The sequence below is a fragment of the Tasmannia lanceolata genome, unplaced genomic scaffold (genome assembly GCF_043159265.1).
Source record: "Tasmannia lanceolata isolate RefF3 unplaced genomic scaffold, GAP_Taslan_0.1 ptg000015l, whole genome shotgun sequence".
NCBI classification, from domain to species: Eukaryota; Viridiplantae; Streptophyta; class Magnoliopsida; order Canellales; family Winteraceae; genus Tasmannia; species Tasmannia lanceolata.
The window spans coordinates 56,241,333-56,267,977 of record NW_027518692.1 but is presented as its reverse complement, the minus strand read 5'-3'; the positions used below and the strand labels follow the sequence as shown (position 1 = coordinate 56,267,977).

At 39.1% G+C, this 26,645-nt stretch overlaps 3 protein-coding genes across 6 annotated transcripts; 2 read left to right on the top strand and 1 right to left on the bottom strand.

The window, feature by feature from the left end:
* LOC143892560 (protein phosphatase inhibitor 2-like) lies at positions 1-11,396 on the top strand. 4 transcript variants are annotated; one of them, XM_077397276.1, is made up of 5 exons: positions 1-126; positions 1,840-1,891; positions 6,104-6,213; positions 6,511-6,684; positions 10,907-11,396. In XM_077397276.1, exons 2-5 carry the CDS (start codon positions 1,887-1,889, stop codon positions 11,245-11,247), a joined length of 630 nt encoding a protein of 209 aa, XP_077253391.1. In that variant the 5' UTR covers positions 1-126; positions 1,840-1,886; the 3' UTR covers positions 11,248-11,396. The 4 variants fall into 4 exon arrangements, with proteins under 4 accessions (XP_077253391.1, XP_077253389.1, XP_077253392.1 ...); XM_077397274.1 differs by having other exon boundaries at positions 6,101-6,213; XM_077397277.1 differs by lacking the exon at positions 1-126 and adding an exon at positions 138-265.
* Positions 11,397-16,915: 5,519 nt separating this feature from the next.
* Positions 16,916-18,936, top strand: LBD4 (LOB domain-containing protein 4). Its single transcript, XM_077354571.1, has 2 exons — positions 16,916-17,135; positions 18,201-18,936. The coding sequence occupies exons 1-2, from the start codon at positions 16,959-16,961 to the stop codon at positions 18,531-18,533; spliced, it is 510 nt and encodes a 169-aa protein (XP_077210686.1). The 5' UTR covers positions 16,916-16,958; the 3' UTR covers positions 18,534-18,936.
* Positions 18,937-21,968: 3,032 nt separating this feature from the next.
* Positions 21,969-25,020, bottom strand: PSAF (photosystem I subunit F). The gene is made up of 2 exons (XM_077397273.1): positions 24,229-25,020; positions 21,969-22,234 (listed from the first exon to the last, which is right to left on the bottom strand). Exon 1 carries the CDS (start codon positions 24,948-24,950, stop codon positions 24,234-24,236), a length of 717 nt encoding a protein of 238 aa, XP_077253388.1. The 5' UTR covers positions 24,951-25,020; the 3' UTR covers positions 21,969-22,234; positions 24,229-24,233.
* Positions 25,021-26,645: the final 1,625 nt, after the last annotated feature.

Below are 26,645 nucleotides of genomic sequence, written 5' to 3'. Positions count from 1 at the left end.
ATCAAATCCTATAATAAGGTTTGTTGCCGCGCATTAACGTCATTCCGTTCGTGGAGAGTATCACATTCTTCCCTCCCCTCTTTCCCCTTGGACGCCCCCCACGAAAACCCTGAAGCTCTCTGATCGGTAGTTCATAATTCTTCCCCCCCTCTCTCTCAACTGATCTCAATGTTAAATAAAATTTTCGTTTTATTTCTGTGTCTCTCGCCATTCAAAAAAGCCCCCCTCAGATCCGAAAACTGCTTCAGCAGGAGACCAATCCCTTGTAGGTTGAATAGGAGAACGATTAGAGACCTGATTTTTTTTCCCCATCTTATTATCTGTTTTCAATTCTGTTATACCTCGATCTCCCATACGCTTTTTCTGAAAAAAAATAGCGAGATATAGTGTTGAAGATCTCTTGTTTGGTGTTTAGGTTAGATTTTTTTTTTTTTTGGATTTTATAGGGCTACGACGAATGATGCTTCGATAGGATATTTACATTTTTCGTCCCTCTGTTTTTCTATCTTATTCCATTGTAATGGCATGCAAAATTTAGGTTTACTGTTTATCTTATTTAGAATCACGAAGTGTTTTTATATCTGTTTATTTCGTGAGTGGAATTTGTTTATTAGGGTTAGTGTTTCATGATTTAATTTTATTTTCACGTATAATTCATTATAGATTGGTGTGTTTTCGTGTTCGAGATGCAAGTTTCATACCTATAAGATGTTTTCACTGTTATTGGTTTCTAGGTTTCCTTTCCGAGTTTTAGGGTTTCTGAGTCTCTTAATGAATTATTACGTTGTATGAGAGATTATTTGACAGCAAATTCTGAATTTCTGCTCTAATTTATTGAACTGTAGCTGTAAAATCCTATAAAAGGCCATTTGTAGTAACATGGGTGAAACTTCGTATTACGTTTGTGCATGTATAGGTTTGCAGCCTACATCAAACTGAAAAACAAAAATTAACGTTTGCAAGAAAAATAATCTGAATTTGATGTCTTTTGGGTCTTGCAAAGCTGTCATGGATGGGCAGAAGGTTGGCTTGGGCCTGCAGATGTTGTTCCTGGGCCAATCACATGGGCCTAGCAATTTCATCCTGCCATGGATGCGGGCTTTGGAAGCCTCTCTTTCTCTATACACACACATACAATTTTAGATGTTGGAAAAACAAAAAATAAAAAAAGCCGGATTGTCTTTCTTGGCTTATAGTAATAGACGCGCGCGCGCGCACGCGCGCGCACACACACACACATATATATATATATATATATATATATGAGAAAACATTTCCTACACACTTGTGTAGGTAAGTTACCTACACTAGCTTAAAATACAGTGGGGGCCCACATTGTTTGGGTGATCCAAACCATTCATTTGAATGGTCCTCACATAGATAGGGTGTCCACAAAAAATCAGATCCATAGGATCATCCCAACCATTCAAACTATGGAGGCAAAAAATGGACAGATCTGTGCAGGTTTATACACGTCCATTTTTGCCTCCAAAGTTCATAGGGTTAGGATGATCCTATCGAGCTGATTTTTTTGGCCCACTCTATCTATGTGAGGGCCCATCAAATGAATGCTTTGGATCACCCAAACAATATGGCCCCAATTGTTATTTTAAGGTAGGGAGTAGATAAGTTATCTACTCTAGGGAGTACCTTATCTTTTCTTATATATATATATATATGCGTCCATCGCAGAAGGCATTTTGCAGATGGGCTGATGGATGCTAGCAAATCCATATATATATATATATATATATATATATATATATATATATATATATATATATACATACTTATATCTATCTGATACTGTCTTTTTTCTCTGGTATGTATCTTTACTAGGCAGGAACTTTCCACTGGCTATCTAACTTCGTAGGAAAGGCTTGACGATGAGGTATCATTTTGAAATTATTTATTGTTGTTTGAGAGTAGTCTGCTTTTAGCTACTCTTGCTCAGATTGCTGTGAATATAGTTCTTGTTTTTATTATTAATTTTTTTTATTAATTATTGATAATTTTTCTTTATTTCAGTTTTTTGACCTGATCCCTCTAATGTTACTCAAATATTGAACAATTTCTTGTCCCTACTTATTTGTTTATCTGTGCTGTCTCAGCAACTTTGTGTAGTTGTAAGGTTGTAATGGTCTACTTTAATCAATCATTGACTTGCCTGAGTCAACTCCCTTTTACCTTAGCTGATTTCTTGCCTGAGTCCAAGTTTTGCCCTACCACGTCAATTAAAAAAATCATCTGAATCATTTGAGTTTATGAAAATCGAGTGCGCTAATAACTTACATGCTCCATTCGCCTTGGCTGAGTTCTCATCTGAGTCTGGTATGTGTCCACCTTTTTTAAACATTGGTTACAGTTTCAATCAACCTTAACTCTATTAGCTCCCACTATTCTATGGCATAGGGATACCACTACTGTTTGATTGGTAATTTGATAGTTTTATGGTATCAATAGCTGGCTAAATTTTCTGAATTATTCTAACTATTATGACTAGCTGTCATTTTTTTGTGTATCCAATGAAAATGTCTTTTAAAATATGTTTTCATAGTATTGGTTGGATTTTGTTTCATGATTTATATACAGTGAAGCTTTTGGGCTATGCTGTGCTGTACATATTCTAGCACTTTATTCATATATGAGGGTAAAATAGATAAAACCATGCATAAGTTAGGGGTCTTGTATTTCACGTTGTGCTGACCTAGTTTGACAAACAAGTCAAAATCTTTAGATCTGAGAATGGGAAAGAATATTTCGAACATGATCCCAATGCGTACTTGGATGATCAAGGACTCCTCCACCAAAGTACACGTGCGTAACACCTCAACAAAACTGGGTTGCTGTGAGAAAGAATTGTCACAACCTGTTAGAAGTTACTCTTAACTGCTCTTGCGTATAAATGCTCCTAAAAGATTTTTGGGGCATGAAAGAAGTGTGTTAGATAACTCACTCTCCATCTGATAGAGTATCCAACTCTTAGAAAAAGGGGCTATGAAATAAGTGTGCTAAATAACTCACTCTTCATTTGACACAATTATCTAGTGTGACTCTAGTTTGCGTAATCGTTGATGATATTATAGTCGTTGGAGATGGTAGTTGTAACTTGTGAGATTTTGAAGCTCGAAGATGAAAATTTTCGATAATGTTGATTATATTATAAGGGAAATGTTATCAGCACTACTGTATTTTGATGATCGCACTCCTCACTTTATTAAAAGTACGGTATGGCCAGCACCATAGGATGATCCAAACCGTCCATTAGATGGGCCACGCCTTGAATAGGTTGTGCCCAAAAAATCATTTCCATAGGTTGATCCTAACCCTCTAATCTGTAGAGGTACTGAATGATCCTAAACCTCTACAGATCGGAGGGTTAGGATCAACCTATGGAAATAACTTTTGGGGCACAAACTATTTAGGGTGTGGCCCATCTAATGGACGGTTTGGATCATCCTATGGTGCGGGCCAAACTGTACTTTTAATAAAGTGAGGAGTGTGATCATCAAAATACAGTAGTGCGGATAACACTTCCCTATTATAATTTATAATCATTAGAAATGGTAGATGTGATGTGTGAGATTTAGAAGCTCAAAGATATGAAAGTTTCAATATTAATGACCTTGTAGAGCTGCAATATTTCTTAGGTTTATAGATAAAAGAACCAAGGAAGGGATGGTGCTAATGTAAAAGGTAAAAGCAGTATGTTGTTGATGATCTGTAAATCGATTAGCACGAACAATCTAAAACAAGAAGTCAGGTGGAAAAGAAGGCACCAAAGTCAAAGATTCTCTTACCCTTCATGGTTGGAGGACTACAATATCTTATTCTTACGAGACCTGATACTACGTATATACCTATGATTTAGCCGACACTTTGAATTTATTGTCGACACACGTGTCCTGCCGTGTCCGACACGACACGTGTGTCCAGCCGTGTCCGACACGACACGTGTGTCCAGCCATGTCGATACTCCTTTGGACACTTGCAAATATATTGCTAGGAGTGTTAGAGTTAATGTGTGTGCATGGACACATATTTGTGTAACAATCAATAATTGTGTGTATGTACGTGTCACCGTTTCAAGATTTTTAGATGTTGCCATGTTAGACTATTCATATTCGTGTTGAAACTCAACACACGTATCCATATCAACAAATTATGATTGTATATGCTATCTATTTTAGCCGCGTCCCCGTTTCTAAATTCTAGGGGTTTGCCGTGTCCGACATTCCGTGTCCGTGTCCACAAATCATAGGTATATACTATAAAAAACCAGGTATTCCAGTCTTTACATAACCCAGAGAAGAACATCTACAAGCTGTAAAGAGGATCATGGGGTGCTTTAGGGGAACTCTTGATTTTGTTGTTTTTTAGAGCAAGTAGAAATACATGTAAAGGTAGAAAGATATTATTATGCTGTTCGGGCCATTGGCTCGATAAGAGAAAATCAATGATGGGTTTTATGTAATGGTGAGCACCTGCTTAATCTCATGGAGCAGTAAGACGCAAAGAACAATTGCAAGGTATAGCGCCGAAGCAGACTGTCACACCTTTTCATCTACTTCGAGCTCGCTTGGGTTCTACACCTTTTGCAGGAGCTTCACATTGATTAGGGTCGTCACTTTATACTGGCATAATCAAACTACAATTAAACTATCTGAGAACCCAATTTTTGCATGCCAGGACCCGACATACAGAGAGACTCTGTCTTTTCATACGATAAGAAGTAGAAAGTGGTGTAATTCTTTCAAAATATATATTGAGTTGCAATAAAATTGCGGACATTTTTACAAAGGCTGTCACGATAGATCATTATGTACATCTATTTGACAAGTTGATCGTGCGGGGAGAACACATCAGCTTTAGATGTTGTGTTAAAAATAGCTTTATGTACACTTCATGTAAGTTATGTGGTTTCCCTTCATTAAGGGAATTTTAGTCCTTTTTTCACAAGTATATAACATATTGTACAGCTACTAGCTTTATGTACAATGAAACAGACATACTTTCTCCCTCACAACGTATCTCTTAGTAAAGCTACTAGCTTTATGTACAATGAAACATACATACTTTCTCCCCCACAACTTATCTCTTCTATCTCTTCTCCTCTCATCTCTTTCCTTCTTATGTTACATGAGAACTTTTTTTTTGAAAAGTAATGTCTTCTTCACATGATGAGAACTATAGAATGTTTGAACTAGATTTTACGCACACATCCAGGGGACTGATATCCACGCGTCAATGTTTTATAATGGGACGACCTCACCTTGTTTTAAATATTTTAATCAGCTGTCAAAGACTATTAGAATTCCCAAAAGCTCTAAGCGGCCAATCGGAGAAGTGTAACAAAGTAAGTTGTCCCATTATAAAAAAGATGGTAGCATGAACATTCGTAGCCAATATATACAATATCTCTCACTTTTTGACCGAGCGTAATGTTTATTCAATTTTATCTTACTTTGAAGTGGCTGATATGTTCCATAAAACGAATTTTTTGAGCTTTGACTACTGCTGTTAGCTCATAGTTAGTATTCATGATACTGAATACCATTGCCATATTAGTTCCTCAGAATCTTAGAATTAGCTCCTGGTTGATGACATTTTCTGTATGATATTTTCTCATGACGAGTATTTGTGATTCAACTTCACCTTTCATGTGGTTGAAATATTGTGATTGGTGTGGCCATCATTCAGTATACTTGTCAGATCTAAAGTCCATTGAAAAGGAGAGCAGGGTTGAATTTTCGGGTAAAGGGTTCATCACCTTCGGTAAATAAACTTACGGTTCTTGTTTCCAACCATTTTGATGTTCTTGGTGGTTCTATGCCTTTAAATGCTTCATAGGAATGTTGCCTTGGCTATTGCTTCAAAAATCTTCATTTATACAATGCTTAGGGTGTATTTTAGCATTGTTTCCTGATCTATGACAAATGCTTCATAGGAATGCTGCCTTGGCTATTGCTTCAAAAATCTTCATTTATACAATGCTTAGGGGTATTTTAGTATTGTTTCCTGATCTATGACATGCTTTTATCCAATGATAAAACAAAAATCTTGTACTTAACCCATTTTGTTCATGCTTGTTGCGAATCAGCAGCCGTGTGAGATGGAATGAGGCTAACCTGGATGAAATTGAATCAAATAAACCTGTAAGGCAGAAAATCACTGAGCCTAAGACGCCATACCATCGCATGATTGATGACGATGGTATGTTGATTTAGCCTTTCAGTACTGTCTATTTTGCTGCCTTGCTCTGTATCATGAAAATTTTATTGAAAGATTACAATTGATGTTAAACTAATAGGGATTTGCCAGCCACCTTCGCAGATAGCTATTTCACTCCCGTCCTTTGCATGTGATAACAGCCACGTCAGTGAATAAGACAAAATCTGTCAAAAGTCAACATAGACGGGTGTCATCACATGCAAAGGATGGGCGTGAAATGGCTTTCCACGAAGGTGGGTAGCAAATCACTAACTAATATATAGTTGATCCTTCATGCAGGTTCTATGTCACCAATACGGGATTTTGATGAATGCATGGGTACTTCTTCACATGCAGAAGCTATACTAAGTGCTTTGAATGATGTAGCTTCTTCAAGTAGAAAATATTCCCGACCGATTGGGGGCTGGGCATCTTCTGAAGATGAGGGAGATGCCATGGAACAAGATGGTGAAGGTTGATATCTTCTCCTAATAATCACCGTTAAGATTCGTCTTGTTTACATGTTTCTTTCTCTTATCATTGGTTTTGCCTTTGTGTGTTTAACGTTTCAAATGATTCCTGGACTCTTTTAACCGGGGAACTTGTTCTGTGTTAATATTTGTGATTTGTATTGTTTTTTTCTAACTGTAGGCCTTGCTGTGCAAACTTTCATTTTGATATGAAAATGTGATTGATAGTGCCAGTGATAATTACACCATATGATATGGTCATTCCAATATTTTCTGGAGTTAATAAATTGAGAATTATATTGTTTTTTATGATGAAGGAAGAAACATATGCCCCCTTTGTGAAATTACTAAACCTCACCATCCCAACTCCTCTGCCTTATTGCTTGGTTGTAGCCTCATAATTCATAGATGTGACTGGGTTTAGCTAGTTTGTGGGTGCCTTTTCTAATGTGCTCAGATGGTAGATTTACACTTTACCATCCCCCTCTTGCCCCTTGATTGGTTGAAAATTCAACTGCTTTGCATTTATATTGTCGGGGCATTTCTTACGCGTCGAAATGTGATTCTTAAGTGCCGTAGTGCCATTCTTTCGCGGATCACAACACAACTCCCTGTCGCAATAGTTACACCTAGCCTTATCTTCACTATCCCCGTCAACAACTTTTGTAAAGTGAGCCCAAACTTCTGACCTTGGTTTGATAGCCTTCTCTTCCTTGAGTTTGCAACCGTTTGGCTTGAGTTTGTGGGGTTTGAACATTGTTCACTTAAGATAACATTAGAATCATTCCCTCCTTGCGACATCTAATAAGATAATATAAAAAAGATACCCATTAGGCCATTACCCAATTGAAGAATCAACCATTTACAATACATTGAACAAAAACAACTTAAACAAGATACCCTTACCCAGCAGAACCATCAACCATTTACAATACATTCAGCAAAAACAAGAAAACATAAGTTACAGAACCATCAGATTGTGTTTTAGTAGCTACTAAAAATCAGGCCATTAGCCCATTACCCAGCAGAACCATCAACCATTTACAATACATTCAGCAAAAACAAGGAAACAGAAGTTACAGAACCATCAGATTGTGTTTTAGTAGCTACTAAAAATCAGGCCATTAGCCCATTACCCAGCAGAACCAACAGAAGTACAGAACCATCAGGCCATTACACAGCAGAACAATCAACCATTTACAATACATTGAGCAAAAATAAGAAAACAAATGCTCTGATTTTAGTAGCTACTAAAAATCAACAGATCAGTTTATGTTTTACAGAACATTTGCAATACTAAAAGTCTAAAATCATTTTTGCATCCAATGCTCAATCAGTAGTTCACTCAATCGGTACTCACCATTTGAGCACAACAAACTCAATCAGTACTCAATCCATCGAGCATAGCAGACTCAATGGGAAAAAAAAACAAAACAGTATGGGGAAAAAACAGAGCAGCAAAATCATTCATCAAGTCATAAATTCATGGGAAAAAATAGAGTAGCAAAATCAATGGAAAAAAAAACAAAACCCTATTTCAATTGGGGAAAAAAGCTAAACCCTATTTCAAATTTTCAATTGGGGAAAAAAACAAAACCCTAAAAACAAAAATAGAGTGCAATCAATGTTGAAACTTGAAATAAAAAACAACATTTAAAATCAAGACCGAAACCCTAAATAAAAATCCACATTCAAAACCCTAAAAAGCATACAAAGTTACAAACCCTAAAAGGCATAAATCACCTTGAGTAGTTGAGTTCTTCAATCACTCGTCGGAGTTGGAGCCTAGGCTGCAACTGCAAGTGAAGAAGAAGAAGAGTCACTCGTCGGCCCGTGTGTGTGAGAGAGAGAGAGAGAGTGTGAAGAAGAACTGAAATGAGAAGTGAAGAAGAAGAACAGAAGAAGAAGAAGAGCCCTTACCCAGTTACCCTATTTCCCAAATCGAGTGAAGAAGTGAAGAATAGAAGAAGAAATCGATGCTCGATTTCTGGCTTGGCTGCGGCGAAAAAAAGAAACCCTAGTTTTAGACTTTTAGAGTTTTAGTGAAAATATGAAATGAGAAGTGAGAACTGAGAAGTCGATTTTTGACTTTTTGTCAATTTTCATCGCCAAAATAACAAATACACCCCTATCTGGCTACCTTTTGGTATTCTAGTGTACAAATGTGACTGGAGAGCTCTCCAAAGCAAATACATAGGGGTCTGATTAATAGTTATTAGTTAATACCATATTTTGGTTTTTTTACACTTACAATAATTCGGTTATTCGGTCTACCCGAATAACCTGTTGATGGTAACCGACACCGAAACCGATAACCGAAAACTTGGTCATTTCGAAACCGAAACCGAACTGAACTACAAATTAACCGAAACCGAAACCGAAAAATAATTCGGTTCGGTCGGTTTGTTCGGTTATCCCCGAATAATGAACACCCCTAGGTATAAATCCTCATATGCATTGCCTCTAGCTTCCCTTACTGTCTTCTTAGCTTCTTTTCTAGCCAATTTATACTTATCAATGTTCTCCTCATTTCTACACTTATGCAGACATTTATAACATTATCTTTTAGTCCTAATCGCCTTTTGGACCTCCCCGTTCCACCACCACGTGTCTTTAGATGGCAGCCCACTTCCTCTAGATTCTCCAATTACCTCTCTAACCACTTTCCTGATATAACTAGACATCCCATTTCACATAATATTAGTCCTCTCGTCAAGACTCTAAGGTCGGTCTTTAAGTAGTCTATCCCTAAACATCTTTAGTTTTACCCCTTTGAGATCCCACCACCTAGTCCTCGGATGTCTAACATCTCTATCTTTTCTCTTCCAACGTTTGATGCATATATCCAACACCACCAGCTTATGCTGTGTGACTAAACACTCCCCAGGTATGACTTTACAATCTTTATAGGCAACTCTGTCCTCTCTCCTAGTGAGGATAAAATCTATCTGGCTACAGTTGGTGCCACTGCTAAAGGTTATCAAGTGTGAAAAAAAAAGTATTTGTTAACATCAAATCATATGCTACTGCAATCCCTAAAATATATTCTCCTGCCTCATTCCTATTTCCAACAATCCTCCATAAACCCTCTCAAAACCTCCACTCGTTCTTCCCACATGTCCATTTAAATCTCCTCCTATAAATAACTTTTCTCCATGTAGTATTCCTTGGACTACTTCATCCATATCTTCCCAAAATTTCCTCTTGACAGAATCATTTAATCCTATTTGAGGGGCATACGCACTCAACTCAACTCAACTCAACAAAGCCTTTGTCCTAAACTAGTTGGGGTCGGCTAAATCATGTAGAAAAATTTCATGAAGAGGGGCATACGCACTGATAACGTTAATTGTCTCTTCACCTAATATAATTTATCCTCACCCCTCGCACCCACCTGCCCATGAAAGTGCAAAGACCCTTGCTCATTTAACACTACATCCGAGCGCCGATATAGCGCGTCGCTAAGAGGGTTATGCCCAACGAATTTTCTATAGGACTCATTTCATAGAAGAGTGGCAAATTTTACGGCCAGCTGCCAACCTGACGCCAACCTTCCTTTATCCTGGCTTGGGACAGGCTGTGAAAAACACAGGCGGAGTTAACTTGTGCACTGACCATAGCTAAATAATTTTTGAATAAAACATGCAGCGTGTGAGCAATGGTTTGATGCCATTTGTCGATAGACAGAAATTCTTGTGCTTAATATATCTGAATATTGGCCCGGCAGCAACTGCTTGTCTGGCTTCTACTCTTGGAGGAATTGGTAAGATCACAATGGGACATTGTTAAAGAAGTTAACCCTTATGCTCTCTCTGTATTTATTCATTTAAATTCTGCATTTGTTTACTGAGGAATGTAGATCCTCTTCTATTGTGTCCCTATAAATGTTGGTAAATGTACTGTGTTGTAATCCTATCAACTGTTATTCCCATGCTTGCAGTTTCATTTTCTGATAAACTTGATTTGTGGAGACAGCCACTGATTTATTTCCCATCAAGGAATGATACAGATTAGGACACTACAAATGATGGTATATGAATTTTTATGAACCCCATCAAATCTCTTTGTATCTTTTCAAATAATATACTCTATCCAGTATGAGACGGTGAAGAAGACAAATGTTAATGTTTTACAACCACATCTAATGATGATTATTGGAATCTGATTGGGACTGTATTTAGCCAAGAGCATCCTGATTTATCTCCCATTTTCCTTCTTGCTCACAGATTTTGACTCAGATAAGGACAGATTGAGTTTCAAAGACCACCGGAGGGCGCATTATAATGAATACCGAATGGTGAAAGAACTCTGGCGAACGGGTTCCCTTCTTAACGAAGAAGCTGACGAAGATGCTGGCCATGGCAAGGTGAAGCCAGAGAGATGTGATTCGTCTTCATCTTTGACGGGCGGAATGAGGGAAATAGAGATCGAGGAAGGTGAAACTCAAAAACATGGACTATCTCCATCTTCATCTTTGGCTGGTGGAATGAGGGCTATAGACATCGAGGAGGGTGAAACTCTACCTCGGGTTAAAACAGGAGGGCCATCTCCATACCATAAAAGGTGAGCTTAGAAACAAAACCCTGAGGACTGTTAAAGTTTTCTGTTATTTGTCACTGTATTTGGTACAATATGATTTCGAAGTTTACTCTTATTTCATGGAAAATGCTAAAAAGACTGTTGCTATTAGGCTGCCCTAACAGCCACTTTTTGGGCCTTCTTGTTCCACATGTCTTGATTGGGTCCGTTGATCTGATTGGCAACCAGATGTCTGGCCCATTTCTGTTTACTCTACCGGATGATCCTAGCCTTTTGATCAATCAAGCCTCGTTTGTTGTCCCGGCGAGAATGCTTAACCGTTGATTCTATCTGTTCCGCATGGGGCCGGGACCATGTGTGGGTTCCTCTTGTAGGAGAAACACTTGCGCAGATGTGTTTTTTTCCTAAGGAGGTGATATATTCACTCCCTTTTCTTTCCCGGGCCACCCCTCTAGTGTATGTATGAGACTATGACTACAACTTCCCTATTTAAGTCTTAACGGCTGGAATTTCTCCTCTATCAACCTCTTCTTACTTACATTTATCTTTATCAAATATCCTCCAAATTGTGTGCTATCTTTTATCTTCATTTAGAGGGAATTAATATAATTATTGCTTACTTAGAGGGATATTATTATATATTGAAGGTCTCTGTAAATAACACTTAAACGGCCATGGATCTACCTAAAATTTCCTGCTTTTTCATTGTTTGATTACACATGGAAAAAGTAACCCTAACCATTGCTTAAGTTTTTTTGAAAGGTACTTCAATTTATAGCACAACCTTATATTTTCCTAGGAAATTTTTTACTGCAAGAAATTTTTTTGTTGCAATCCAAGGTCAGTTTAGAAAAAGAGGAACAAACATGTATCACTCACACGCCCGCACACACATCTTTATTTTTATATATATTTTAGGGGAGTGATAAATCGACTCCCCCTGTGTCTTTCTCTCTCCTCTAGGTTAGAGAGAGAAAGAGGAGAGAGATAGACACATGGGGAGTCGATTTATCCAATTGGTAATGACACCATTTTCAAATAAAAAAAGGGGGCGGATATATCATTTCCCTTTCACGATTTTCCTTTTTAGAAGTTTGTGCAGAAAAAGAAGTGATGACCAGGCCAAGTTTTGTCAGCCAGCTCGAGTCAACAAATGAGGCTCAATCCGATTCAAACTAGTAGGGGTGCAACTTGGACCAAGTCGGGCTGAGGCGCTCAGCTTTTGCTAAAAATGACTTGGAAGTGATGACCCGCCCAAGTTTCGTCAGCCAACTTGAGTCAAAAAATGAGGCTCAATCCGATTCAAACTAATAGGGGTGCAACTTGGGCCAAGTTGGGCTGAGCTTTTGCTAAAAAATGAATTGTAGTCAAGCCAAACCCGAACCAATTTTATGGTAGAAGCTCAACCAAAACTCCTAAAAATCGACCTGAGTTGCACCCCTCATTCAAACCCAGTCACGAGTTTTCGCAATTGCAACTCAGTGCATTCCAACCTTTTTCTATTCTTCCTCTTCTTTCTCTACACTTTCTCCTCCCCTCTCTCCAATCTTTCTTCTTCCAAGTTCCTCCTCCTCCTCTCAGCCGATGCAATTCTAAAGTGGAATATATATTTGATCACCTTTTAATTATTTTGTTGTAAAGAATATGATGAGGAGCACCTGGGATTCCTAAGGTGACTGTTGAAAGCATAGACTTATAGCATACAACTTTTGAGGATTTGTTGGGTGTGTCTCTTTTTTGCAGAGTGAAGATGGATCCTTCCAAGTCCAACCTCATTTCATGTGATATATGAATTTGGTTTTCTTGTTGGCCATGCGTGCCTGTTTGTATTGAGAAATGCATGGCAATAAAGGGCCATTTGGGCCCCGCCTTCATGCAAGACCTCAACTTGATCAAAAGTTTTGGGGCCTCGAGTGCACTTGATACACCTCGTTTGTTGTGCACCCATTTGCCCATTCAACCAAATTCACCACTTTAAAAAGATATTCTTTGAGGGAAGCTCAAGCAATTCAAAACAAAAGAGAATGTAGGGAGATCCTACAGCCTCTCTTGTTGAAACTCTTGACAAAAGTCGACCAAGCAACAGAAATTTTTTCAACTCAAACGTACTATGCCATCATCAAAACGAGAGAGAGAGAGAGAGAGAGAGAGAGAGAGAGAGAGAGAGAGAGAGAGAGAGTTACAAAAGGTGTGGATTAGGGCCGTAAAAGATATTATTAATGGTATTCTAATTGTCCCCACTTCATCTTATCTGTTGCATTTCTTTTTCCTTTCTCCTCTAAGAACTATTATTGTATAATTAATTTACTGATAATGTAACGTTAGACATAAACAAAGATTAATATACAACCAAATGCACTAAGACCCAGAATGTCGTGGATCACAGGCAAGCTTTAGAACAATCCAAATGGTAGACACACCTAGTCTGCCGATGGGAACCACTGACAAGCTTGTCCTATGCTGAGGTAAGACTTTTGGATTAACTTTAATAGTTAGCCAAATCATGATTTTGTATTAATCTGCTACAACACGGGACCCTGGAAAATGAGAGAGATTTTTATGATCCAATTGCGCCGGCAAGGGAATCCGATCGCTTCGTAGGCTTGTTTCGTGATCTCAGAGCAATAAGATATTACTGATCGAATCGAGATTCGATATCACTTTTATTAATTCATAATGGACAAGGTGCTTGAAGAATTTTCTTAAGCATGAAGTCATTCTCTCTCAATCATGTTACCCTATAAAATAATTTATCCAATATATCACTAGACATGAAATCTATCCCTCCATCCTCAAGCAACCGTGTCCACTAATCAAAACCTTAGTTCATGCACCCATTTGTTAAAAAAAATAAATTCTCCTAGACATATCTTATCACCTTTTACTGTTTGTGTTGTCTTTTTTTTTTTAATCTCTACTCAATCTCCATGTAGAATCTTTTAAAGCATTCTAAGACAAAACATCCTAGCTATAAAACCTTCCTGTACTGCTTTCTTTTAGAACTCCATGAACAAGGGAATGGAAATGATATCACATATCCCTTCTAACAAAGGATAATTTTACAATTTTTTTGTATTTTCCTGATAATGACTTTATTTTCAAGAAAAGGCAAACAAAATGGGGTGAAAATGAGGGGTGGGTGGGGGATATAATTTCCTGTGACTTGTTATTCTTCCATGGAAGGAGCAGAAAAGAAGGAAAACCTAGTCTTAGTGTAAATGGTCATGCCAAATGGGTAACAAGAAAACCCTAGATAAGCAATATGTCACTTCTCTTTTTCTCTCCTATGTAATTTTTTGGCTAGGGTGTTTGCAGGGGCGGAGGCACATATAGCATGAGGGGGCCATGCCCCCCTCCCCCCAATGACTTGAAAAATCCCATTAGAGGTGCATGTACATCCATGCATGCTTAGGTAGTTTAGTGGCTATGGCCACCCCAGTGCCCAATGCAGGCAAGTGTAAATTCCTGGCTCCGCCCCTGGGTGTTTGGCTCACTTGATGTGTAGTCTAAGCTCATCCAAATGATATTTATAAGAAAGGGGTATATAACACTTTTACAAAGATTAACTGCATGCAGAGGACAGCAAATTGCTCCTCTTTGTTATTCCATTTCAACATTTAGTCGTGTAGAGTTTTCCTCCTCTGCCTCACTCCATCCATAACATGGATACAGTGCGGCTGTTTCTTTAAGAGGGCACCCTTCAGTTTAGCGGTCATCATTTTTCATAGCCCCTATAACCCATGTCTTGTCATGTCCCAAGCGGATGATTAAAGCTAAGCCCATAGAAAAATCATCCCCAGTTTTATTAATATGATTCGACCGCTCAATCGAAAACTTTACCAAGTCAAATGATTCCATGATTTGATGTAATTTTCTATAAAATATAGAGAGAAATACTTTGGATGGCTCACATTTTTCACTAGAAAAATCTGCTCGACTCTGTCTAATTTTGAGTTTGTAATTGAAAAAGAAAGGGCTGAGAAGGCATCTAAACCATCCGTTAATAAACAAAGCTATAAATCAACGGTCGTAACCCAATAATGGTGTCTCAATTAAAAATATTGTGAGCTGCCTTCAACTTTTTTGGATTTTCCATTACTATGGAGGAATGCTTGAGTAGGGTAAGAGAGATCCAGAACAAAGGCATATAAAGTCGACGGTTCAGATCAATCAAAGTTGGGACCTACTATGGGGTGGTAAGAAGCGCACATTGTATTACAATGACGTGGGGGCCGTGGGGCCTACTTTTGCATTCATGTTACGCTAGTCAAATATCCCTGTTGATAGGCATGTGCACGGATTGGACCATCCTCGAAAGAGTTTACACACCGAGTGTCGCGGTGCATGCATTGCACGAGATTATTATTATTCAAGAATTGATATCCGCACTCCTTTTTCTTTACTAGGATTTAGCAAAACATGATACGGCAGGGGCGCGGGGCGGGGAAGAGGGGGTGCGGCTTGGGTATTTCAAGTTTAATACGGTATTGGTTTAAAAAATGTAATTATAAAAGAGATGAAAGCACGAAAATAAGTGTTTAATACATTTAAAATTTGTCATTTACAAAATATAGTAGGGCAAAATTGGGAAGTTAGCTAAAAAAAGTGCATTTTAAGCCGAGAGTATTGACTGGCTAACCTACAAAATGCTTATTTTTTTTAAAACCCCTATAAAACAAAGTTTTGTTAACTATATCTGATGATATTCTCCCCTCGCGCCCCCCTCCTCCTCCTCTGTTAACGGTTTCTGTGAGAACGGTTCACTGCTTGAGGATAAGTTCACCCCCTTTAATGTTTGCTTTTAAAACTTATTGAATAATGTTGGTGGGGGAATTTTATTCTTCGGTAACTCCACTCTTAATTTTACGCTTTAATAATTAGTTTTAGGAAAAATTGCCAATGGGCGGCGCCAAAATATGAGAATTGCCAACACGGGGGGGGGGGTCGAAAACGGGTTATCAAGCACAAAAAGGGGTTATCAAGTATGTAAATAGTGAAAACCTGACCAAAATGCCCCTAGGGGTTATCAAGCCTAAAAAGACTTGATAACCCTTGCTTAGACTTCATAACCCCTTGTGAGACTCAATTACCCTGTTGAGAACTTGATATCCCCGGTCGAGATTTGATAACCCTGTTTAGGTTAGAGTTATTAAATCATATTTATACCTGTTAAATTGATAATCCCAATTTAGACTTGATGACGCCTAGGGGCATTTTGGTCAGATTTTTTTAGCAAATTCCGTTTTTGACCCTCATTTATAATTTTTCAAAAGAGTGTCCCCCATTGTCAATTCTCATATTTTGGTTCCCCCATTTGCAATTTTGTTAAAAATCTGAAAAAGCTATCAACAGCCAATCAGAAGGGATTTTAATAAGTGAGAAGTGCCATTATCAATACAAGGGAGTGCAGTATCATTTCCCTCCCAAAAGTGCACCCCAGCTTCACCAGAAGTGCACCCCAGCTTCACCAAGCCTATCTGCCTGCGGCTAAATGAGCAAGGTACTAGTGAGTACAAACACATTTTATTTGAAGAAATTTAAAACAACAAATACACGAATTGGAGAGATGTTTTAAACAGTGATGGTTTTGTCAAGCAAATCTTTAGTCGCTTCTTTTGGTGGGGCCTACATAGATTTTCATCTACTACTTATATACCCCCACCTTCACCCCCACTTCTTCCTTCCTCCCCATTTCTCTTCGCTTTACTTGTAGGTACAGAGGTAGAAAGTGAAGGGAAAATGAGGGAAACGAGTCGGAAACAAGCGGGGGTTTCGCCATGCGCGGCGTGCAAGCTCCTGCGCCGGCGGTGCGGGCAGGACTGCACCCTAGCACCTTATTTTCCGGCCGACGAGCCGCAGAAATTCGCTAACGTGCACAAGGTGTTCGGGGCCAGCAATGTGAACAAGATGCTACAGGTTTAATACTCTCTCCTACTTTCTCTTTACATTACAAAAGAGAGCTCCACTATTGATTGATCTGAGCCATTCACTTTATCGGCCTTTGTTTAGAAATACTATGGCCCAAAAATCAGGTAAACCATTGAATTTTATCTATAGAAAACGGCCCAAAAATGTGTATCGTCTTACTCGAACACCGACGGTCAGAATTTACCAATAGATAACACTGTTCACATTTAATTACAAAAAAATTAGTATCATTGGATGATTACCTTGATATTTGGGAATCGACAATTCAAAGCAATGCCTAACGAATGGAAGGCTCAGATCAATCAGAGATGGAAATCATTTTCAGGGAATGATCCTGACCCTCCCATCCTCTACATATCAGAGTGTCAGAATCATCTTATAGAGATAATTTTTGGCGTATTTTCATGGGGGGCCCAACAAATGAAGGGTTTTGATCTTCAAACAAGGTGGGCCTCAATGTATATTTTTAAAATATGCCCTTATTTGAAGATTCCTTTGTTGGTGGTGGAGGTATACTTTTGTAAATTTGAAGAACTTCAAGGGTGCAGCCGCAATTGCAAATTAAATAAATTTGAAAGTGTTTCTGCTCTTAAAGAAAAAGAAATGGGTCCCCCTCGTAATACACGTCCAAAAGGAGGGTTTTGTAGCAATTTTCAAACTTACAATCTTTTCATTAATCTTTTTTAAGTAGTTGATGAAATCGTGATGTCACGGAGAGGTAATTCTAACTCATAAGCGCGTACATGTTAATACACTCATACCTAATTTTTGGTATGGATCAACTTGAAAAGCATCCCAATGTGGGACCAACACTACTACAACATGCTATGTTGTTAAGCACCATATTTAATTGGTTCAAAGGTGTGCTCCCCACATTAAATTACCATCCAATCGAAGATTAGATAATTCTTTACAATTGAAAGATTAGATATCTTTCGACTTTTTTTTATTATTTGAAGAATTTTGTTACTAGGGGTTGAACCCATGTGCCCAACTGGTGTGAGCACCGAGAGTGGCATGCCTAAGACTAACATTGGCTTGTGGTACGCACAGGAACTTCCGGTGCACCACCGGAACGACGCCGTGAGTAGCATGGTGTACGAAGCAAACGCGAGGGTAAGAGATCCGGTGTATGGTTGTGTGGGCTCCATCTCATCTTTACAACAACATATCCATATCCTTCAAACCCAATTGGCTCTCGCACAAGCCGAGGTGGTCCACATGCGAATGCACCAAGCCACATCTCTCTCTAGCCTCGCCGAAAACACGTTCGATGGCGTCGGATGGCCTTCTACAAAGCTAATGAGTCCACACACTAAATCCTTTTTTGCCTTAGATTTGGTGGTGGACCAGGCCAACCTCTCAGAGTCTCTATGGTCTTGCTGATATATTCTTATTTCTACCCTCCATCATCTACTGCTTCGTAGGCACATTCCAAAGGCTCCATAGAAGCTAAGGTTCGTGCACTCCACCAGAGATGACCATTTTCTTCAGGCAGATGGAGGGTAGTTTGGAAGTAGAAAGTGATTCCTCTAAAACAATTTTGTGGGCTAAAGGAATTTGCAACTAGCTACGGAGTATGGTACTGTCTTATTTTTTTCTCTCATTCCTAGAAGTGCCAACAATTTGGTTGATCGTCTGGCCAAATTAGGAGCATCTAGTGCCTCATTTTATATGGGGAATATTTACCGACTGAAGCGCACTTGTAATCATTTCTATATTTCTTAATAAAATTGGTATCTTTATAAATAAATAAAAAAGTGACAGAGGGGAATGCCATCCCCCCTGCCCCAATTTGGTCTGGGAGGAGAGATCTATCATTAACAATATTGTAAATTTGTTTAACATATTAATATCAATATTACCATATAAAGTTTGTAGGGGTTCCACGCAAAAGCAAAATAGTCCCACATCGGTAAAGTGAGATGGATGGGGGATGCATGGGTTATAAGGGAACGGGCACCCTCCCTCTAACAGCTAGCTTTTAGGGGTGAGTTCTACTCGGTTTGATTCCCCACAAAGTTATTACAAGTGAATGTTTTCTGTTTAACTCTCAGTTATTTGGGCCACTGAAATGAGAATTAGGAAGGTCTAATTCTTGTGTCCCATCTACGGGCCAAAATTAATCTTATAAATGTAACACATACAATAAACATAACCACAAGGAAATAAAAAATACTCAGTATAATAAAATATATGACATTGATCTATGTGAAAACTATCATTTACATTGCTAATCATGTTCATTTCTTTTGATAAATTAACAAAGCAAACTGAAGAACTGCACGGGTTTACAATCCCATGCAGGAAAAATCATAGTACTTGTGTTAAAGAAGGCGATTTCTTCGATCTTCGCCCTAATCTTGGCGGCTAATTTAGTTATCAATGGTGGCTTTGCCGAAACGGATGATGGTAGAGTAAAGGCGAGATGCCACAGTAGGAATATGGACCGCGAAGTTCTTTTCACTAAGCTTGCAGCCGTTTTTAGGTACATTTGTGCCACATGAAGGTCCGGAAGACGTTACGGGGACCCCATTTGCGAGGGAATCAAATGTGCGAGATGCCACAGTAGGAATATGGACAGCAAAGTTCTTTTCACTAAGCTTGCAGCCGTTTTTAGGTACATTTGTGCCACATGAAGGTCCGGAAGACGTTACGAGGACCCCATTTGTGAGGGAATCAAATGTGCGAGATGCCACAGTAGGAATATGGACAGCAAAGTTCTTTTCACTAAGCTTGCAGCCGTTTTTAGGTACATTTGTGCCACATGAAGGTCCGGAAGACGTTACGAGGACCCCATTTGTGAGGGAATCAAATGTGCGAGATGCCACAGTAGGAATATGGACCGCAAAGTTCATTTCACTAAGCTTGCAGCCGTTTTTAGGTACATTTGTGCCACATGAAGGTCCGGAGGACGTTACGGGGACCCCATTTGCGAGGGAATCAAATGTGAGAACATGTTTGTTCAACCATGGATCTCCTTCCATAGGCCTTGCATTAGCAAGAGGCCCGAAAATTAAAACTAAGACCACGAAGATGACGAATATTATGGGGAAATTTCTTGGATAACAACCCATTTTTTGTGAAGGAAGAATAAATTTCTGATGTGGGGAATTATATGAAGAAGATGGGGATTTCAAATTCTGGTTGTGATGGATGAATGTGGAGGGATATTTATAGGTGGCTTTTGTTTCCGCTTTCCTTACGAGGGGATTTCTTGACTGAGACTTGGTAAATAAAATTGGGTCTAGTTTAGACTTTGAAAACCAACACGCAGGGAAAAGAACCAAAGACTATGACCACGGTGAAACTTGATTTTTGGCTTGAATGGATTAGAAGAACATCATTTTCTTGTGTGTAAGCAGGGAAGAGGGAAACACGTATTCGCACCACCTTGTACTTAACGTTGGCACTCCCCAAGACATTTGCAACCACGGAAAGAAGGTTCAAACTTCAACGTTTATACAGTAGAAGTGTGCCAATACGAAGATAAGGATCCAAGATTCACGATAAATATTGGGCGCTGATACCCCCCCCCCCTTTTGACGGCTGGCTAACGTTAAACGTTAGGATTTAACGTATATGTCACTTTCCCACCATTTGACCGGTCTCTCTCTCTCCACACACACAACAGGAACACTGATGGGCCCAACAGAAACCGTTGGTGGAATGGTGGGCCCATCTTTGAACAACGTAGGCCCCGCCCGTACCTCACATCGAGCTAATTGGTGATTGAACCTTGGTGTTCCAGGGGTTAAGTCTAAAAGCTCCCAAATCCTTTTTTGCCTCTAGATATAGTGGTGGACCAGGGCCAAGCTCTGAGAGTTTCCATGGTCTTGCTGATATGCTTATTTCTACTACTAGTACTATTGGAAAGGAATATAGAACATATTCCTCAGCTATACTTCCTTTAGGTTTGTTTGCATGCATGTAATATAGAAGGAAAGGAATATGAGGAATGCTAGACTCACAGGAGCCCTTGCAAAAAATAGGGAGAGGGCACTCTCATCTGTCAAAACTCCTTTATGGCAGTTATGACCGTGATTTCCTGCGCATCCTAAATTGGTTTTGACCAATGAGGGCGCCCTTTCCCTGATTTTTTGCAAGGGCTCCTGTGAGACTAGCATTCCTCAAGGAATATAGATCATATTTATTTACTTTTTCTCTTGATTTGAGAGGAAAGTCTAACACCACAAAACAACTACTCAACTAAGCCTTTGTCCCAAAATAGTTAGGGTCGGCTAATGAATCCTTCAGAAAGTTTTCATGAAGAAGGTCAAAGGATCTACCCAGCTCAAAATTGACTATGTCTACTCCTGACACTAGTTAGGTTCGTCTACATGGATCATTTTCTTCCGTTCTATCATATCCAAGGTCATGTTCTTTATTATGTTCCTAGCCCTCAAGTCTTTCCTTACTGTTTCTACCCAAGTTGTTTTCAGTCTGCCCCTACCTCTTTTTACTCCATCAACTTGGCACGAGTTACTTCTTCTCACTGGAGTATCCAAAGACCTACATTGGATATGCCCAAACCAAAGTAGGACTGCCACATAAATTTACAGTGAATAACCAAACAATAGGAAATGAAAGATGTGTCCATTTACTTTGATTTTCCTACTTTCTGGTGCATCCAAATCAACCGTAGGGCACGTTTGGCTACCATGAACTTTCTTTCTTGGAATATTAGCCATTTTTTTTTTTTCATGGCACGTTTGGCTGCCATGAGTGGTGAGGGAGGCTGGGAGAGGGATAGATATATACGAGAGGGACTGAGTGAGGAAGAGGGTAAAAAGAACCTGGAAAACAAGGACACCGAAAAAATGAAAGAGAGGCTATCATCTATAATTACAAGAAAAGATACAAGCAACGGATGGAAGGGAACTCAACAAGTCATAAGACAAGAAAAACCCAAAGGGCAAATTGAAACAGAAGGCTACCATCTAAAATTACAAGTAGTCTGGTTTGTCTTGATGAAAAAAAATATTGACATTAGAAGAAATACAGACATAAATAAAACAGTGTTATAGCAGCTCCTCTCTTAATAAACACCAGTGAAGCTCCCTCGCTCTCCTTTCTTCCAATCACATCTGCAGCAAAGTAGGAGAAAACCAATTCAAAAGAAAAAAAAATAGAAAATCATGGTAGAAAGAGGAGAAAAAACAGGTAATCCAGTGAACAAAATAACAATTCAGATCCCGAAAAGTCTGTAATCAAAACATAAAAGTATGCCAAACATCAAGAAATCATATCAAAATAAAAGAATACAAAAAAGATTAAAAGATAAAACAGACAATTAGCCATGGAGACAGAAGTTCTCAAGACTAGCAGCTAAAAAAAGACTAGTTATGACAACACCCAACTTCTAATAATATGCCCGCAGTAGAACATCCTGCAAAAAGCCAAATTGGCACAAACACTGCATAGAAAGAAAAGAAGGTGTCTTTCCTCTCGTTCGGCACCTCATGAACTTCTTACCAGGGCAGTACTATAGGCATTTGCGAGTGTTTGGATGCACTTGTTTTGTTCATATTCCTTCTCTAACTATCTGAATTCTAGTTATCTGAATAGTATATGAAACTTTAATAGAAATGGATTAAAATCATTCAAACAACAGTCCAGACATCATCCTACTCTAAAATCAAAACATTTAAAAAAAAAAAAAGAAGCATAAACACCCACAACTACAACAAAATCCACTTATGTGGGCAATCATTGGTCTAAGATCAACGGTATAGATTGGTGAATGAGATTTATGTGTGAAATTATTGGAGTTACCCATTGACCAAAGTGATTGGTAAAGGGTATAAGGGTAATCGGTGCATCTCATCCCTAAGACATGAATGATAAGTGTAGCCCTAAGTTCAACTACATCAGGATTAGTCGTTGGTTATATTGATTAAGCCAATTATAATTCTATTGTGAGTGAAATTTTAAGGGGTCCTTTTCTATAAATAAAGGGCTTGGTCTTTGGTGCCATCTAGATGCAGTAGAAGATCCAGCCCAGATCAATCTCCACCATGGCTGATTGACATAAGTTCTTAGTCCTCCTTTTGTATTATGGTAATTTGCATGGTTAGATCCATTTGATTAATAAATCTATAATGTTGATCTGATTAGATCTATTGTATATAAATAAAAAACATATCCAGACATATCTGAAAAATATAACATCCAATGACCTAAACAACATTTCTAGATAGCAACCAACTCCAAAATAATATAAAATAAAAAGATACTAAGCAAGCATAAATAAACATAACAGAATCAATTCAAGCCACCGCCAAATTCAAAATAAACAAAGCAAGTGAGATGAATTCCAAGATAAATTACAAAACAAAGAAAAGGTCTTTCAAAACGCGATGTGTTTGGTTGAACAAAAGGCAGATAGCTTAGTGGTTTTAAGGGGTTTTGCCAATATAGTGTTGACATCCTAAAAGAGTAGGGATATCTCCTGGTTAATGATTACATGTTTGCTGATGTGTCACCCTTGGATCCTCCCTATGAAATCCATGCAATATTCGATAAAAAAAAGGAGGAATTCTGCACAGATTTATTGGAAATGACTCTCTCTCTCTCTCTCTCTCTCTCTCTGCCATAGGGTATCCTCACCCCACTTTTGTAGCGCGGGACTATTCCCTAGGGATGCGCGCAGGCACCCAGAAGACCATGCGCATCGGGTAAACACGGGGGGATTCGAACACTCGTCACTGGGGAGCACACCCATGACTTTACGCCAAAGAGCCACTACTCTCTCTCTCTCTTCCCTCCCTAATGACACCCCATACCACTACTTATGAGGTTGACAACCAAACACTAGTTACAACTATTCTAAGAGGTAAGTTCCAGGTAAATTCAAATGCTTGTCTCCTCCTGTTTGACTACTTAGACACTAAGTAAATACTTGCAACCAAACACAGGAAATTATAAAGGATCAACAGACAAAAATAAGGGTTAAAAATAAAATAATAAAATAAAATAAGGGTTAAATTTCCACATAAAATGCAGTCAGTACAAAAGCAAGATGAGAGAGAGAGAGAGAGAGAGAGAGAGAGAGAGAGAGAGAGTTGTAAATTGTAATAACCTTTGTTACACAACAGTAACATCTTTATCATCAACAACGAGATCCCCATTCACCAACTCCCTATAAGCAGAAACAGGCCAACTGAACCCTCTAAACAGCAGCTTAGAAGCCAAAGGAACATCAATAATAATCTCCTTCATTGTAGGCTTCTTCTCCCCTCTAATCGCAATCAAATAACTCCTACCCACCCACCCAATCCACCCAGCAATGTACAAAAACAAAATCCCAGGAGTAATAAACTCCCCCCAATGCCTCTGATCCCCACTCACAATCAAATGAGGCAAACCATCTGTCCCACAAAGCAAACCCTGCTTCCCATAATTATCAAACCGCCTTTTCGTCTTCTCCATAGTGGCCTTTATAGCCAGGGCTGGAGCTGAGTCAGGGGCATAGAGTTTGAGAGAGGATTCAAGTTTTTTAAGCTGTTGTTTTTCGCGCTTTGCGAATTGTTTGGATTCTTTGCAAGGGGTGAGGCCCGCGATGTCGGCGGTGGCGGGGAGAGGGGTGGAGAGGAGGATTGAGGAGAGGGCGAGGGCGGCCGAGAAGGCGGGAAGAGGGGAAGATGATGATGATGATGATGAGGAGGAGGAGGAGGATTCAGAGGGGGGTGGAGAGAGGGAAGAAGAGATGGTGGTGGGGCGGAATTTGGGTGAGAATTGGAAGGGGGATTTGGGTTTGGAGATAGGTTTGGAGAGGGTGGTAGGGAGGCTTGTGAGAGACATGTTTGTTTCTCTCTTTTTTTTTCTGTGTGTGTGTGTGTGTGTGTGTTTTGGTTTTTGTTGAGTTTTGGAAGTGGGTTTGGTTTGTTTGGGTGGATTTGAGGGGAAGAAGATAAGGGAAGGCGTGTGGTGGGCATTGGGTTGGTGGATAAGGGGGAGTGAGGAAGAGAGTTGGAAGATGGTGATTGGAGGTATAGGCTTTGTGAGATTTTCTATCAGATATCTGGTTGGGGATTTTTTTGCTTTTGGATTTTTTTATTCTGATTTGAATTTGTGGCGATCCTGCGTTAGGTTAGTTTTTCTTTTTATACCCAGAAAGTCACTTTCACGATCAACGGTAACAGTAACACTCAATTTTTTAGGGATATGAGAAGTCAAGACCGTTGATCCACACAGTTTTGGTCCCATACTGTGTAAAAGACTACAAAAATCAACGCCTTAGCTTTTCTTGATCGAGACTTGATCAATCAAGGCCCCAGGATCATTTGATCAAGATGTTTTTTGCTGCATGTATACTGTATACAGAAGCCTGAGTGAGTAGTTACTAGGGGTGGCAATGGTTCGGTTTGGGTTCGGTTTGACCCCCAAACCGAACTGAACCAAAATTTGAATCGGTTTGGTTTTACCAAACAGAAACCGAATTTTTGGTTCGGTTTCGGGTTCGGTTCGGTTGCGCCAATTTTGCCACCCCTTACTCATAATCATTGGAAATATTCGGTTTTGGCTCGGTTCCGGTTCGGTTCAGGCCGACAAAGAACTGTACGGACCACGTCATAGGTTGATCCAAACCGTCCATGTGATGGAACACAACATAAATAGGTTGTGCCCCAAAAATCATTTCCATAGGTTGATCCTAGCACTCCAATCTATAGAGGTTTCCATAATTCCTCTTAAATCGGATGGTTTAGATCACCCTATAGATTTTTTATTTAAAAACCATAAAGGATACGGATCACGTCATAGGTTGATCCAAACCGTCCATGTGATGGAACACAACATAAATAGGTTGTGCCCCAAAAATCATTTCCATAGGCTGACCCTAGCCCTCCAATCTATAGAGGTTTCCATAATTCCTCTTAAATCGGATGGTTAAGATCACCCTATAGATTTTTTTATTAAAAAACTATAAAGGAGGGGGGTAAGATTGAAATTATGTGGCTTTAATTGGTGCCTTTGTTAAAAAATATAAAAGAGGGGGTAGGATTGAAAATATGTGAGTTGAATGAGTGCATTTGTTAAAAAAAAAAAGTGATGTGTAATTCTCATAGAATTTTCAAAAAATTCAAAAAATTCTCTTCTTTTCTCTTCTGCCATATAGTATACTAGTAAAAAGCAAAGAACTGTACGAACCACGTCATAGGTTGATCCAAACCGTTCATGTGATGGAACACAACATAAATAGGTTGTGCCCCAAAAATCATTTCCATAGGCTGATCCTAGCCGTCCAATCCATAGAGGTTTCAATAATTCCACTTAAATCGGATGGTTAAGATCACCCTATAGATTTTTTATTAAAAAACCATAAAGCAGCGGGGTAAGATTGAAATTATATGGCTTTAATGAGTGCGTGCAATGCACGGGCTTACAAAGAACTGTACGGACCACGTCATAGGTTGATCTAAACCGTCTATGTGATGGAACACAACATAAATAAGTTATGCCCCAAAAATCATTTCCGTAGGCTGATCCTAGCCCTCC

What these genes read in the sequence shown, in the direction of transcription:
- LOC143892560 (XM_077397274.1), top strand. An exon ending in TCGCATGATTGATGACGATG is followed by an intron (nt 6,214 to 6,510) that starts GTATGTTGATTT and finishes TCCTTCATGCAG; the next exon opens with GTTCTATGTCACCAATACGG. An exon ending in CATGGAACAAGATGGTGAAG is followed by an intron (nt 6,685 to 10,906) that starts GTTGATATCTTC and finishes TCTTGCTCACAG; the next exon opens with ATTTTGACTCAGATAAGGAC.
- LBD4 (XM_077354571.1), top strand. Translation starts at nt 16,959, where the DNA reads ATGAGGGAAACGAGTCGGAAACAAGCGGGGGTTTCGCCATGCGCGGCG. An exon ending in ATGTGAACAAGATGCTACAG is followed by an intron (nt 17,136 to 18,200) that starts GTTTAATACTCT and finishes TGGTACGCACAG; the next exon opens with GAACTTCCGGTGCACCACCG.
- PSAF (XM_077397273.1), bottom strand. Translation starts at nt 24,950, where the DNA reads ATGTCTCTCACAAGCCTCCCTACCACCCTCTCCAAACCTATCTCCAAA.